Source organism: Gastrolobium bilobum, unplaced genomic scaffold, assembly GCF_033153095.1.
Source record: "Gastrolobium bilobum isolate Gb01-03AN ecotype WA unplaced genomic scaffold, APGP_CSIRO_Gbil_v1 utg6114, whole genome shotgun sequence".
Classification (NCBI taxonomy): Eukaryota; Viridiplantae; Streptophyta; class Magnoliopsida; order Fabales; family Fabaceae; genus Gastrolobium; species Gastrolobium bilobum.
Window position 1 is genome coordinate 134,839 of NW_026895817.1, and position 14,050 is coordinate 148,888.

Below are 14,050 nucleotides of genomic sequence, written 5' to 3' on the forward strand. Positions count from 1 at the left end.
AAAAAATAAAAAAATAAAAAATAAATGTCACGATTTTCGATGAGTGTGTAGGAGATAAAACTACTCTTATGCAACATAAGAGTAGTTTTTCCCTTCTGTACAATAATGTGACAATTTTTCCTTATGATAAATATTTAATGAATTTTTTTTTTATAATCATTATTCAGAAAAAATCTCATCATGAATATTGACTATCACTGTCAACAATTCATTTCAACGAAGGAATCTTTAAAAAGAAAGAAAGAAACTAAATTCCCAGAATAGTAAATGTACAGTGTGCCATATTCATATGTACATAATAAAATTTTAAAGTGAAAGGCAAATAATAGAAGAAAGGAGCTAAGGTGATACTCTCATTTCTCGTCCAGTACTTTTCATATCAGTCTTTCCTCCCTAGCTATGAACTTCCTCGTCGACCATCTCTGCTTTCATTTTTTCTTCTTTTTTTGTGTTTTTGTTCTTGTCTCAGACACCAATTGAAGCTTACAACAAGGTTGGGTTCACTGCTCAATTAATCCACAGGAATTCACTCCATTCTCCTTTCCACAAACCACCGGGTGATGAATTGTATGAAAATGCATTTCACTCATTTTACCAAGTTCCCCATAAATCATCATCCCAAGATGGTGGTGCTTCCACTAGAATCACATCCAACAACGGTGACTATCTCGTGAAGCTCTCATTGGGAACACCACCATTTGAGGGACAGTGATCATTTTGTCACGTTTGGACAAAAAAATTACCAGAGTGTCATGCCAACAGTAAATTTTGCCAAATTGCCACGTGGCATAATTCGCTACACAGTGTAGCGAAATATGCCACGTCAGAACCAAAAAGTGTCATGTGTCAAAATTGTTGAAATTCGCTACACTATGTAGCGAATTTCAACAATTCTGACCCATGATACTTTTTGGTTCTGTGCATTCTGACGTGGCATATTTGGCTACACTGTGTAGCGAATTACTTGCATGCATAATTCGCTACACCATTCGCTACACGGTGTAGCGAATTATGCCGCGTGACAGTTTGAAAAATTTTACTGTTCGCGTAACATTCTGGTAATTTTTTTGCCAAAGGGTGGCATTTTGGTGAGTGTCCCACCATTTGATATATATGGTTTGGCTGACACAGGCAGTGACCTTGTGTGGGCACAATGCACACCTTGCCATGGCTGCTACAAGCAGAAAAATCCAATGTTTGATCCCCTACAGTCCAAAACATACACTGAAATTCCATGCGATTCAGATGAGTGTCATTTACTTCCTGGTCATTCCTGCACTGATCGAGGTCTTTGTGCTTATACTTATGAATATGGGGATCATTCAGTTACAAGAGGGGTCCTTGCAAAGGAAACAGCCACCTTTAGTTCCACAAATATTGGAAACATTATATTTGGGTGTGGTCACAACAACTCATGAACTTTCAATCCCAATGATATGGGAATGGTTGGATTGGGTAGAGGACCTCTGTCACTTGTCTCACAAATGGGTACCTATTATGGGCGCAGAAGATTCTCTCAGTGTGCTTGGTTCCTTTTCATACGGATCCTAGCATTTCAGGAAAATTGAGTTTTGGTGCACACAGTAAAGTTTCAGGTGAAGGAGTGGTCACAAGTCCTTTGGTCTCTGGAGAAATGCGGCCCTATTATTCAGTCACATTGGAAGGGATAAAAGAGTTGGAAACAAGTTTGTGCCTTTTGATTCTTCACAACAGATTTCCAAGGGGAATATAATGATTGATTCAGGAACGCCAGCAACATATATACCACAAAAACTTTATGATGGTTTGGTAATGGAATTAAAGGCACAGATTAGCATGACGCCCATTGAGGATGAACCAAGCTTGGGCCCACAACTTTGTTATAGAAGTGATATAAATCTTGAAGGGCCAATTTTGACTGCTCATTTTGAAGGGGCGGATGTGAAATTAATGGCAGTACAAACCTTCATTACTCCAAAAGATGGGGTATTTTGCTTTGCAATGACTGCCACATACGATGGACAATATATATTTGGCAATTTTGCTCAATCAAACATTTTGATTGGGTTTGATCTTGATAGAGAGACGGTTTCTTTCAAGCCAGCTGATTGCACCAAGCACTAAAGATGGAAGAAATGTGTAAATTTCACGTGATTGTTCATGTGTAAATTTGGGTCCGTTTTTTTCTCTTTACAAGTATTAAGTAATTTTATGATTATTGTATTACAATTTAATTCCTCCTTTTTTGATTAAGTAAAATAGTTCGGCATTTAATTCCTATGGTTTCCTGAAAGTTATACGAAATAATGTGATTGATTGGATATCGTTTTTGGTAATCAATTGGGTACTCTTAATTTCTAGGGTTAGGGACAAACTTTTCTATAATTTGAATGGGCTTGGGGTCGAAACAAAAGTAGGAAGTTGTCTCATTCTAAGGTTAAAACATGTTATAAGACTCTTTAGAAAGATCATGGCGATACTTAAAAATAATCTACTTGTGAAATCATTTTATAAATTTTAACATATATTATATATAATGGTATCATTTTCCATCCTTGTATAAAATTTTTGTAACTACGCTCTTTGAATATGTAGTCCATGTAAAAAAAGTTATATTCTAAACTGTGCGTTCTATCAATTTAGCAAGTACTGTCGTTGGCTATTATTTATCAACCCTTTCTTTCTTTCTTTTTTGGTAAATTTTATCAACCCTTTTTTAATTGTCAGTGAGTCTGAATTTGGCCAATTAGCTATTATCTCTCTCTCTCTCTGAGGAAGATTCTATTTATTTTTTCTTAATTTTAAATAACAGCCAAACTATTGGACGAATCACAAGTTGAGACCAAAGTCTTGACTAATTGTATAAATATTGTATTTCCTCTTTTGACAACTTTGGGAAACTTTCATCCAGTAATATTTTTAAAGATGGAAGTTGCATGGAAATCCTCATTATAAATTTATACACACAGAAAGTACGTAAATCAGATTCAATTTTGAAGTGTTGGGATGAGTTTGGCCCAAGACCGTAAAAGACACTTTATTATGATTAGGATATCAAAAGTTAGCAGTAGTGAAGCCTTCTCATTAGCGTCGTGAAGTTTGCTCATTTCACAATTCACACTATTATGATAAACCATCTTTACTATGATATCTACATCAATTTTTGTTTTTGTTTTTGTTTTTTTTATCCTCTAATAGATATGATCGAATTTTTCACTTGATTTGTTTTTGCAAAGATACTGCATGTTTCATTGGTTTCCATCCCGCAAAGTGCAAAGAGACGATTATGAACTAAAAATATTGCATGTCTCATTGGCCTCTCTATTGATTCCCTGTAACCAAAAAGAGAGGAAAAAAGAAGAAGATAAAATGCAAATCTCCATTTTATGATTGTGGATAAATAAAATGTGAATTAAGTTAATAGATTTGTATGACTTTAATTGACATGAACTATTTTAGAATTTGAAATAGCCATTGCAGGAGACGGGCCTAAAAACCCATTTCGATATAATCAGGCCATTTTAGCACACACACAAAAAAAAAACCTCATATTATTCTCCAAAAAAAAAAAACTCATATTAATTAGTGCTACTATCTCTTATTTCTTCGTTCTTCCATATATGTTGTGAAACTGAATCTCTAGAAGCAGCCCGTGTGGTCCAAAGGTGTGGGATGAAGGAATTAACATGTATGGTATGGGAAATTGGAAAACAAACGGATTATATTTATTGGACCTTATCCACGAAGATTGGGTAGCCCGTGCGTTCATATTTGTTCTGTTGGCAAAGAATAGAGTAGCCTTATCCACTATTTCAATGTCACGTAGCTACCACACTATCATCTTTTAAGCCTTTTGTTATATATATGACACATGATTCACGAATTTTAGGCATGTCTCACTCTATAATATTGTGCTCTCAGACCCTCACGGACACCGGTTGCCCGTGAATCATATATAATCTTTATGTTTTGTTCTCTTATGAAACGTCAAAACATCATGTCCATCCCATGCTTTTCGTGAACTTATCTTTCTAGTTTCTGAGGCTTCATTTTTTTATTTTTTATTTTTGGTTTGTTTAAAATCTAGTGATACATAAAAACCATATAGTTTCTTACTTCTAGTATTCTTTTGTGTCATTTGAAATTATATACAAATCAGTAAAGAATCCAAGTGCAAATGCTATGGGAATCATATAGTCTAGTAGCCGCCAAATGCGGAGTTGATATGAAATGTTTTAAATGAAAATCAGAATAAATATTAACTTTATTCAACAAGAAAACGACTATAACAAAGACATGAAGGAAATATAAACGATACCATAATGAATGCCTTTGATTTCGTTAGAAATGTGAGTTGGTAAAAGAAGTGCTATATTCTAAAGTTTTCAGTTTGACAAGTCTGGCCATTTGATACAGTTGCGTTCTTAGTCAGAATGGAAGGAATAACTTATCAGAAATACCAGAAAATGGAAAAAGGAAACAGTAGTCGTGCCATCAACACATTTTAGCTATACTTTTGTTGTTGTTGTTTAGGTTTGGTTTGGTATATCTTACCTTGACTTTTTATCTTCCTTATACGAGTCAAAATTACTATAACCTAACCATGTTTTCATTTTCTATTCCTTAACAGTGTGTATGGCATTTTTCTCAGCTTTTTCCAACAAAGGTTATTGCAAAGTAGGAAATATTTGAATGGCAATTGTGAAGAATCAAAGAATGTAACAACATGGCAGATTGTCTAGCCAAGTCTGCTCATAGTGAAGAGCAAGAGACTTGTTCTATGGAACCACCTCCTTTTGACCGGTTTTAGGTGCTATAGGTGTCCCTGGTGTAGCTTTGTCCAGGTTCTCTGGGTTGTGTTGGGTCTTTCAACCCTTGGCATTTACTAACCTTAAAAAAAGGAAATAAAATAAAATAAAAGTTACGATGGTATTATATATATTGTAGGGTGGAACATATTGTCTGAATCTGTTGTAACAGAAATAACTCACATGCAGCTCTTTGTTTACGCCTTGTGACTAACCTCAACCAACATCACCACTCACATGCTGCGCCTATATATATGAGATAAATTCGTCTACTTCTTTCACAAGACTTTTGTCCCTTGCTAAACTTCATGGCAAACATTCTCTGCTTCCATTTGTTCTTCTTTGTTTTGTACATGTTCTTATGTCAAACACCAATTGAAGCTTACAACGCCGGTTTTAGTGTTCAACTAATCCACAAAAACTCACCCAATTCTCCCTTCTACAAATCAAATAGACTTCATAAATATAGACATGGCTCATTCCACCAAGTTCCCAAGAAATCATTAGCCACAAATGGTCCTTTCACTGGAGTAACATCCAACAATGGCGACTATCTCATGAAGTTTACATTGGGAACACCACCAGTGGACATATATGGTTTGGTTGACACAGGCAGTGACCTTGTGTGGGCACAATGTACACCATGTAATGGCTGTTATAAGCAGAAAAGTCCAATGTTTGAGCCCCTGAGGTCCAAAACATACAGTGCTATTACATGTGATTCAGAGCAGTGTAATTCACTCTTTGGTCACTCATGCTCTCCTCAAAAACTGTGTTCTTATAGTTATAGTTATGCAGATTCTTCAGTAACCAAAGGGGTGCTTTCAAAGGAAACAGTCACCTTTAGTTCCACCAATGGGGAGCCTGTTGTTGTTGGAGAGATTATATTTGGATGTGGGCACAGCAATACAGGAATTTTCAATGAAAACGATATGGGAATAATTGGACTGGGTGGGGGTCCTATGTCACTTGTTTCACAAATTGGTACCATTTATGGGAGCAAAAGGTTCTCTCAGTGCCTGGTTCCTTTTCATACAGACCCTCACACTTCAGGTACAATTAGTTTTGGTGAAGCCAGTGATGTTTCAGGTGAAGGAGTAGTCACAACTCCTTTGGTCTCAGAGGAAGGTCAGACACCTTATTTGGTCACACTGGAAGGCATTAGTGTTGGAGACACATATGTGTCATTTGATTATTCAGAAATGCTTTCCAAGGGAAATATAATGATTGATTCAGGTACACCAACAACATATTTACCACAAGAATTTTATGACCGTCTGGTTGAGGAATTGAAGGTACAGAGTAACTTGATACCCATTGACGATGACCCAGACTTGGGCACACAACTTTGTTACAGAAGTGAGACAAATTTGGAAGGGCCAATCTTGACTGCTCATTTTGAGGGGGCAGATGTGCAATTGATGCCAATGCAAACCTTCATTCCACCAAAAGATGGAGTATTCTGCTTTGCAATGGCTGGCACTACTGATGGAGTCTATATATTTGGCAATTTTGCCCAATCTAACATTTTGATTGGATTTGATCTGGACAGAAAGATGGTCTCCTTTAAACCTACTGATTGCACCAATCAGTAGAGATGATTTTAATGTAACTTTCAGTGTTATTTATAGTCATATATATAATTTGACTTGAGATTGGCGTTGGGGTCAAGTGGAAGATTAGAGATATAATATCTTCATACAGCATTTCAAATGGATTATAGTTCACAAAAATGAAATAATATGTACTCTTCTTGAATATGCAATCTTATTTTATAAATGAGCTTGTCTTAATTTAAAATTCCGATCCTTTTCTTCACTTGGGAAAAATAAAGACACAACCCTCGACCTTAATTGTAAGTTCGTAACCATTAAACTTTCCCTATAGTCTCTCAACGAATTTGAAGAATCGCCAAAGAATACATAAGTAGAATGGAATAGCCTAGCAGGATGGTGTCCAATTCCACAAAATGACTGGATACTCTGTTTATGGTGGAAGAGGAATTTAAGATCATAGGAAGCGTGCTACTGTTGAGCTACTACAGAATCCACATAATTCATTTTCTCGGGTAACTAACAAAGTATCCAATATGAAGATTTTCCTGATTGCAGTACGTGGTTTTTTACATCACCAACAGGAATGATCTAGGGTGGAATTCACATGTTAGGCTTCCTTCCAAGATGCAAGTAGGAATGATCAAACACAACTCAGGTGTCCCTGCAACTCTTCACACAATTACCCTTATTGTGAATTAGAATGGTATGTTGACTTTATAGAAGACCTATTAGAGAACCATGTGTTCCTAGCATATACCTAGGTTGGTAGGCATCCTATCCTATCCCTAGTATAACTGTTTCGAATTATTAAAAAAAAAAGGAGTAACTTCTATAAAGGATAAAATGGGAAAAAATAAAGAAAAAAAATTGAATACTCCAGCTTTTGGTGTTAGAAACCTTTTCTCTACCATCTGCAAGTTCAATCGTCTACTAGACTACTACCATATACAAATAGAAGTTCGAGAAAGCTCAATTAAAGGTAAAAAATGCCGCATGGAATTAGCTCTTCACTCAAAGACCAAATCATGTACAAACCATAAAAAATCGCAATCCTAACATGCCATCCGACAAACAACCCACCAAAGAAAGTCAATATACAGAGCTAAAAGCTCCCTTCCCACATTCTCCAACTGACATTTGGAGGATTTCTTTGCCTGCTTGGCTTGGCCTGCAACAGAGACGACGTGGTACCTAGGATACCCCAAACATTGGAATTTAGAGATGTCATTAAGATTGAAAACAGGGAATACCATAATATGAAATGCTCAAGTGCTATGAAACATACCAGATGCCAATTCTTGCTCAAAGGCTGCACCACTACTTGGATCTCTCGCACATTGCGAAGAGGGGGAAAGTGAGGAAAGCAGAAAATTCGCTTTTTGAAATCATCTTTATCTCTACTCCTAATATATGAACCCCAAGAAGCATTACCCTCTCTTCCAGTGTCTTTCAAGAAGAAGAGAATAGGCTTTTTACAAATAGATCTATATGGGTCCCTAGCATCAAAATCAAATTCATTTCTTCGACTAACACCATTCCAAGCGGAGTAGGTTCTTTCAGAGCGCTCCAGCTCACGGGGAAAAACAATGTTAGGAAGGACTTGAATGACATAACCAAGTGACACCGAAAATGTTAGATGCCGAGCATGGTCATAACATATTGACCGCTGCAAAAAGCTTCTTGGATCAGTTCTCATGGCCTTTGTAAAAAGCTTCAGGCTATCCAAAGAGCTCAAACTGGGATAAAAGGGATTAACAGCTTCAACATGATGAATTGACACAAATGGTGCTATTGGGTGAGAGGATAGAAGACCATGAGCATCGCCCCTTATATCCCACTGAAAGATTACAAGAAGAAAAATTAATTCTGAGTGATGAAATGGCTGGATGATAAATCATATAATACATGATACATCTGACCAAAATTTTCCCTTCTCTGGAAATGGAAAAAAAATAATAATGAAAAGAATAAAAGATGTGATCAAAATAAAATTGAGGAAGGAAGATCCAGATGGATCCAAAAAATACCTGGTGAAAACCATGCTCCCAGGTCAGAGGAATGCCAAGTTCAGTGATGCAGGCATGCAGTCGATCATCACTGCCATAAAGTTTGGGATACCTCTCAATGCATTCATCAAGAATCTCAGAGAGAGCCTCCGCAAGTGGATGACTTATTGCAATCCCACCACCACCAAAGGCCATTGAGTGACTAAAATAGGTATTTGCTGAATGGCTCTCTGAGGGGCTACCTATGTAAATCATTTCAGAGGAATTATACTTGCTAAGAACGTCAACAAGGTTATCCACATTGAAGATGGTATCATCATCACAGAGGACAAACCAGCGCACATCTGAGAGACCAAGGCGAAAGCTCTCTCTGACAATGCGAGAAATTCGGAGGCCAGAAGGGTGACCAATTGGATTAGTGTAGCGGAAATGTGAGATGTCTTCAGAAATCATGATAGGGGGCAATAAATCATCCCCATGTTCTTGAACCACTTGTTCCTCTAACCACACATGGCCACGCATGTCATTGGGCCGCCACCACAGTCTGACATATTCCTTCCTCCGTCTCCAAAGCTGAGAAGATCCTGCTATTCCAAATACAATATGTTTAAGTGACAAGCCTTCCTGTTCAACACTGCTACCGTTTTGAAGCTTATCTTCCATGGTCCCAAACTGGAGAGCAGGTGGAGTTACTTTTGAAAGGCGATGAGGAATGCACTTCTTCCAAGGGAAAAAGTGGCGGCTACTTTCCCAGTCCTTTAAGCTATGAAAGCAACAGGTAGTTCTATCAGAGAAGACAAGGGAAAGCCAAGCAGTAGTAGACATGAGAAGTGCTGCTATGGCAACAGCCAAGGTACCAGTGCGGCTTTGGCGCCATTGACGGCTTCCAAGACCACCAGGAGGCAAAGCAGAGAGGCGGGAATTCTTGTCATGGTCATTATAGGATGACACTATCGTTTTCAATGTTTGAGTCATCATCACCACCACTCCAATGTACATGTCTGCCTCCCACCACCAGGAGAGAGAGAATAAAAAGGCCGAGGATAAAACTATACAGAGGAGTTTCAGATCAGCAGCAATAGCAACACACACACCAACCAAACTTGTTACACCCTACAAAATGAGAAAATAAACAGGAAACGTTACAATTAATAAATAGACATTTACAAACAATAAGGCAAAAATGTAAACAAGGATAGCTGAAAGGCAAGTACATCTGGTAAACTTGGGAAATCGGACAGATCATGGAATTAAACTCAAAAGTTCGTCTTGATTATCAAATTGCAATTCTCTTAGCCTTGTAAAGCATTCGTTTTCTTTTCAACACAGCTTCACCTAATTCATCCATAAGATTCATGAAGTAAAGGATTTTGATTAAATGGATTATGCTAAACTCATGATTTCTCATTTCTCTTAACTACAAGTCTGATGTGAGAACCACTCTCGATCTCAAGGCAAAATAAAAGAGTAAATCCCGAATTTGTCCCTTCAAAGATTTTTGGAACATCGAATAGGGCCAGCCAAAAAAGGTAAAAAGAGACACCCCTAATATTGAATCAGCCAACTATCTGTGTTACTTTGAATACTTACCAAATTATTCTGCTATATTAATAGATCAAATTACAGTGAGAACTTGAATTTCTTAATTTTCAACTGTGAACGACACCAAATCCACAGATATATTTGCATATCCCTGCCAGAGAGATACCAAAATTTCAAGAAAGTATGAATCAGTTTTCAGAAGACATTTACAAATAGTCCTACATTAAATCCTTATCAACCCCAGACAGACATTTTTCTTCTCACTTTTGACCAAAACCAAGGATCTTTCTTAATAAACTCCTGTAAACAACAAAATAAAAATGTGTGCATCATCTAGGCTCCATTGTACAGCTAAAAAATAAGACTTGTATGGAAATCTTTCCATAAAAAAATTATTCCCCAAAAGAAAAAGGTTCTATCAGACGCGCGCACGCGCGCAGATATATATTTTGGGGACAAAAAATAAGAAAAACTCATTTCAAAATAAGAGAGGCTGCAAATAAGTCAATTAAATTGAGAACGTTCATAAAGCATTATTCATACTCAGAGTAACACTTAAACTAGAAGTAGAACCACACATTTTTAATCGTTGCCAGAAATTATTCAAACATTTGACCAAAAAGTAGTTATTTAGTTGCTAATAATTTCTACATTTAGAAAGACTTCAGCTTGAATTTGAAGTTGAACATCCAAAAGTTATACAACGACTGTACATGACCTAGTTAAGCCACCTCAGTGCATTGCTTCTCAATCAAAAGGGAAGGAAAAAATGTTGAAGAGGAAAAGGGTATCGTATTTATTATGGACATTCTATTTTGGGTTATATTTATATTCTAGTTTTTCATGATTAAGGCATTACTATAGTTTGTTTTATACCATCCATACATAATTTCTAACTTAATGACTATAAAATACCATAAATCTAATCTTAAGCAGAAAGGTAAAAGCACAAAATCAAGGTGCAGCAAAGATAGAAAATTTATATCAACCAAATCATATTTGAAGGAGCATAGAGATGCATCTATTAATTCCCAAATCAGAAACCCCAAAGAGCAGCACCAAGGATCACAAATCACAATCGAACATACAGAGACATTGGGACGGCACGATGGGCTCTTTTACATTTGGGCATTTCTCCGAACAGGTAGGGAGCAGCGACGCAAAGCCAATATACAAAGGGTGATGAAAAACTGCCAAATACTCTGTAACTTAACAGAGTTCATTCCAAGAAATTGCTGATAAGGCAATTGCAATTACCTGATAGAGAAGCTGCGATGAAGGGTGTGCTAGTGCCTGGTGGTGATGGGTTTGGAGTGTGTGGGTTCCTGTTCTCGGTGTGTTTGTGAAAAAGTGAAAAATGCAGAGCAGAAAGTGGAGGCTATTCGGTGTTTGTGTGTTGTGACTGTGTTGGGTACTTTGAACCAATTAAGTAACCCTTTTGCTATGTTACTTTTTAGTATCTGCATGTCTCTGCTTCTCATCTTATTATCATATTATTTTTTACCACGAGAGATCAGATTCAACCAGCGCATGAAATACAAGATCAATAATTGCATTGTTCCAATCTAAAGTTCTTAAATTTTAAGGAAATGTTGTATGTAATCATCTCTACTATGATGTTTATATATGTAGTTCGTGTATTTTATGCATTTGCATTAATTGCTAGTAATTGATCTTATTCATTAAAGTATGGTTTAAAATATTTTTTTTTTAAATTTTTATTAATTTATCTCGTGCAGTAGAAATAAAATTGCAAGCGGGACCCACAGATAAGAGGAGAAAAAAAAAATATAGATGTGAGACCCACCTCTCTTTTGTGTGTGTAGGAAATTGACTTATCTTATGTAAGATAATATACATATAACCCTTTATATCATCTTTATAATTATTGATATTATTTTTTAAACAATAAAAAGTTTATGATACGAAATTATAAAGACCTACATTAAAAAACTACAATAAATAAAACTTAAATAAGTGAAAATTATAAAACAAAATCTACCTTCAACCTTGAAATATCTAAGTCGCAAACACACAAATTTTGTAACATATAATCCAGGAAACAAAAATATGAAAAACTATTACTATACGCTAAAAATTACAGACAACACTTAAACAAGGAAGGTAAAGATGCAAAAGGAAATAAAAGCATTTACTGCTCCACAAATTTGTATATTTTTGAGCTCTTCAAAATCATTCAAGCACTCAATACTAATCATTCAGGTTCTGTTTCCTAATTCCGTTTTTTGAAGATAAAAATTAACACCTCCCTTCCCTTCAAACAAAAAATTCAGTAGTTGGTAAAGAAGAACATGAAGCATTCGTTACCTTGTGGCTTGGGGTGTCTGATAGACTGAGACTATGAGGAACGAAGAAGGCTTCTACGCTATTAGAACTTAGAAGTAACCGTTGAAGAGGAGGTGCCTCGACAGAAGTAACCGTTGCAAATGTTAATGCTGTAGAACGGACATAGAAAGTTGAGCAATGAAAGCGACGACAACTCTTTTCGTAAAATACTAAATACAGAGGACACGAGTTCGCAAATCACACAGATTCTTTGGTTGGGCCCAACAAATACGAGAAGGACAATTCATTATAGGTGGGCCCAACCATAATAATTAATACAAACTTACAAAGTGAGATGCACCGTAACCAAATTAATTAAAACGTTAATCGGCTCAAACTAGCGTCTTTTCAAATTTTTAACAAACAAATAATTGCTCAATTAGGTTTTTAAAGTGGGGCAGGTTATATTTACAAACTTTTTTATTTACAAACTCTTACAAATTACATTATCTTCTTTCCGGAGAACACTAGGTTCACTATGTTCTCCCAGGAGAAGATAATGTAATTTGTAAAAATTTATCAAAAAAATTTGTAAACGGATCCTTCCCATTTTAAAATTGTTAACAATTTTGGATTTAATTTTTTTTTCTTTTTATAAAGCAATCATCTATCATCACTTTGTTAAAAATATTAACATGTTAATCTATGTTGCACTCGGGATACAAGATATGACACGTTAATTTTAAAAAATATTAGATTTCGACACGTTAGAATATGTTTTGATATTAAATATTATTAATGTAGTGTATATTATACTTAATATTCAATAATCTAATAAAAAATAAAGCTAAACTTATACTACTCATTAATTTTACAAAGAAATATAACATATTACAAATATTTATATTAAACTCAATAAAATCGTAATCGTAATCTAACGAATTTAATAATTGGAACAAAAAACTCAACATAACACAACCTATGAAATCTTTTTTGAGTTTCTACAATGCGTACTGAAGTGTCGGACATGACACGTAAGATTTTTTAGAATGTCAGTGTATCATAGATACGAGTAGTAATAAAATCCCCACATTGGTTAAACATGAACCAAATGAGAATTATATAAATACTAAAGACCCATATATCTATATTTTTTGGATTGAGAGATAATGTCAACCTATTTATAATAGTTTGCCATTTGTCCCATTAATAAAATAATCTTTTTTGAAAGTAAATAATCTTTTGTTATTGGGTTTTGGGTTCACTTATGTTGTCGTTAGTCGTTACACACTTGTCAGTTTAATTTTAGAGAAAAATGTTTATCCTTTTAAATGACACAACTTATATCCTTTCACCCTCACAAAGAGGTGGGACCCACACCTTTATTTCTTTGTCAACTCTCTCTCCTCCTTTATCTATCTCTTAAAATGACACAATTTTACATCCTTTAAAATGACACACACTCTACCCTTAATTTTATCTGTTTAAATCCCCAAAATGACATTTTGCACGAGGGGAGATTGTGAAGAAAGTTCGGTCAAAGACCAGAGATCCCCCCAGGGGGACTTCATGATCATATAAAAATCAATTGTGTATAATTGTCTTTTTCAAAAAATAATTGTGAAGAATTTATATTTGGGTATGTAAATCCATGAATTATTTTAAGATAAATAATTAGGTTTAGTTTTTTTTTTTTTTTCAGTCAAGTGCAAAAATTCAAAGTCGTTCGATTCAACTAAATTCCTACGTGGTGCTTCTAGAAGTTGCCAGGGAGACTTGTGGGAGGGGTTGGCGTTGGATTGGTGCATAAGATATTTCAGCGCAAGTGCTAAGCAGCTCCATTAGCTCTGAATTTACCTATAGTGATCATCAA

The 14,050-nt window shown here is 35.6% G+C and overlaps 2 protein-coding genes and 1 pseudogene across 2 annotated transcripts; 2 read left to right on the forward strand and 1 right to left on the reverse strand.

Annotated features, from left to right (window-relative positions):
- Nucleotides 1-399: 399 nt before the first annotated feature.
- Nucleotides 400-2,103, forward strand: LOC133296171 (aspartic proteinase CDR1-like; annotated as a pseudogene).
- A 2,992-nt stretch (nt 2,104-5,095) lies between these two features.
- On the forward strand, nt 5,096-6,495 carry LOC133296190 (aspartic proteinase CDR1-like). Its single transcript, XM_061495136.1, has one exon. It carries the CDS (start codon nt 5,096-5,098, stop codon nt 6,380-6,382), a length of 1,287 nt encoding a protein of 428 aa, XP_061351120.1. The 3' UTR covers nt 6,383-6,495.
- Nucleotides 6,496-7,225: 730 nt separating this feature from the next.
- On the reverse strand, nt 7,226-9,377 carry LOC133296189 (uncharacterized). The gene is made up of 3 exons (XM_061495135.1): nt 8,371-9,377; nt 7,629-8,180; nt 7,226-7,534 (listed from the first exon to the last, which is right to left on the reverse strand). The coding sequence occupies exons 1-3, from the start codon at nt 9,346-9,348 to the stop codon at nt 7,433-7,435; spliced, it is 1,632 nt and encodes a 543-aa protein (XP_061351119.1). The 5' UTR covers nt 9,349-9,377; the 3' UTR covers nt 7,226-7,432.
- Between the last annotated feature and the right edge of the window lie 4,673 nt (nt 9,378-14,050).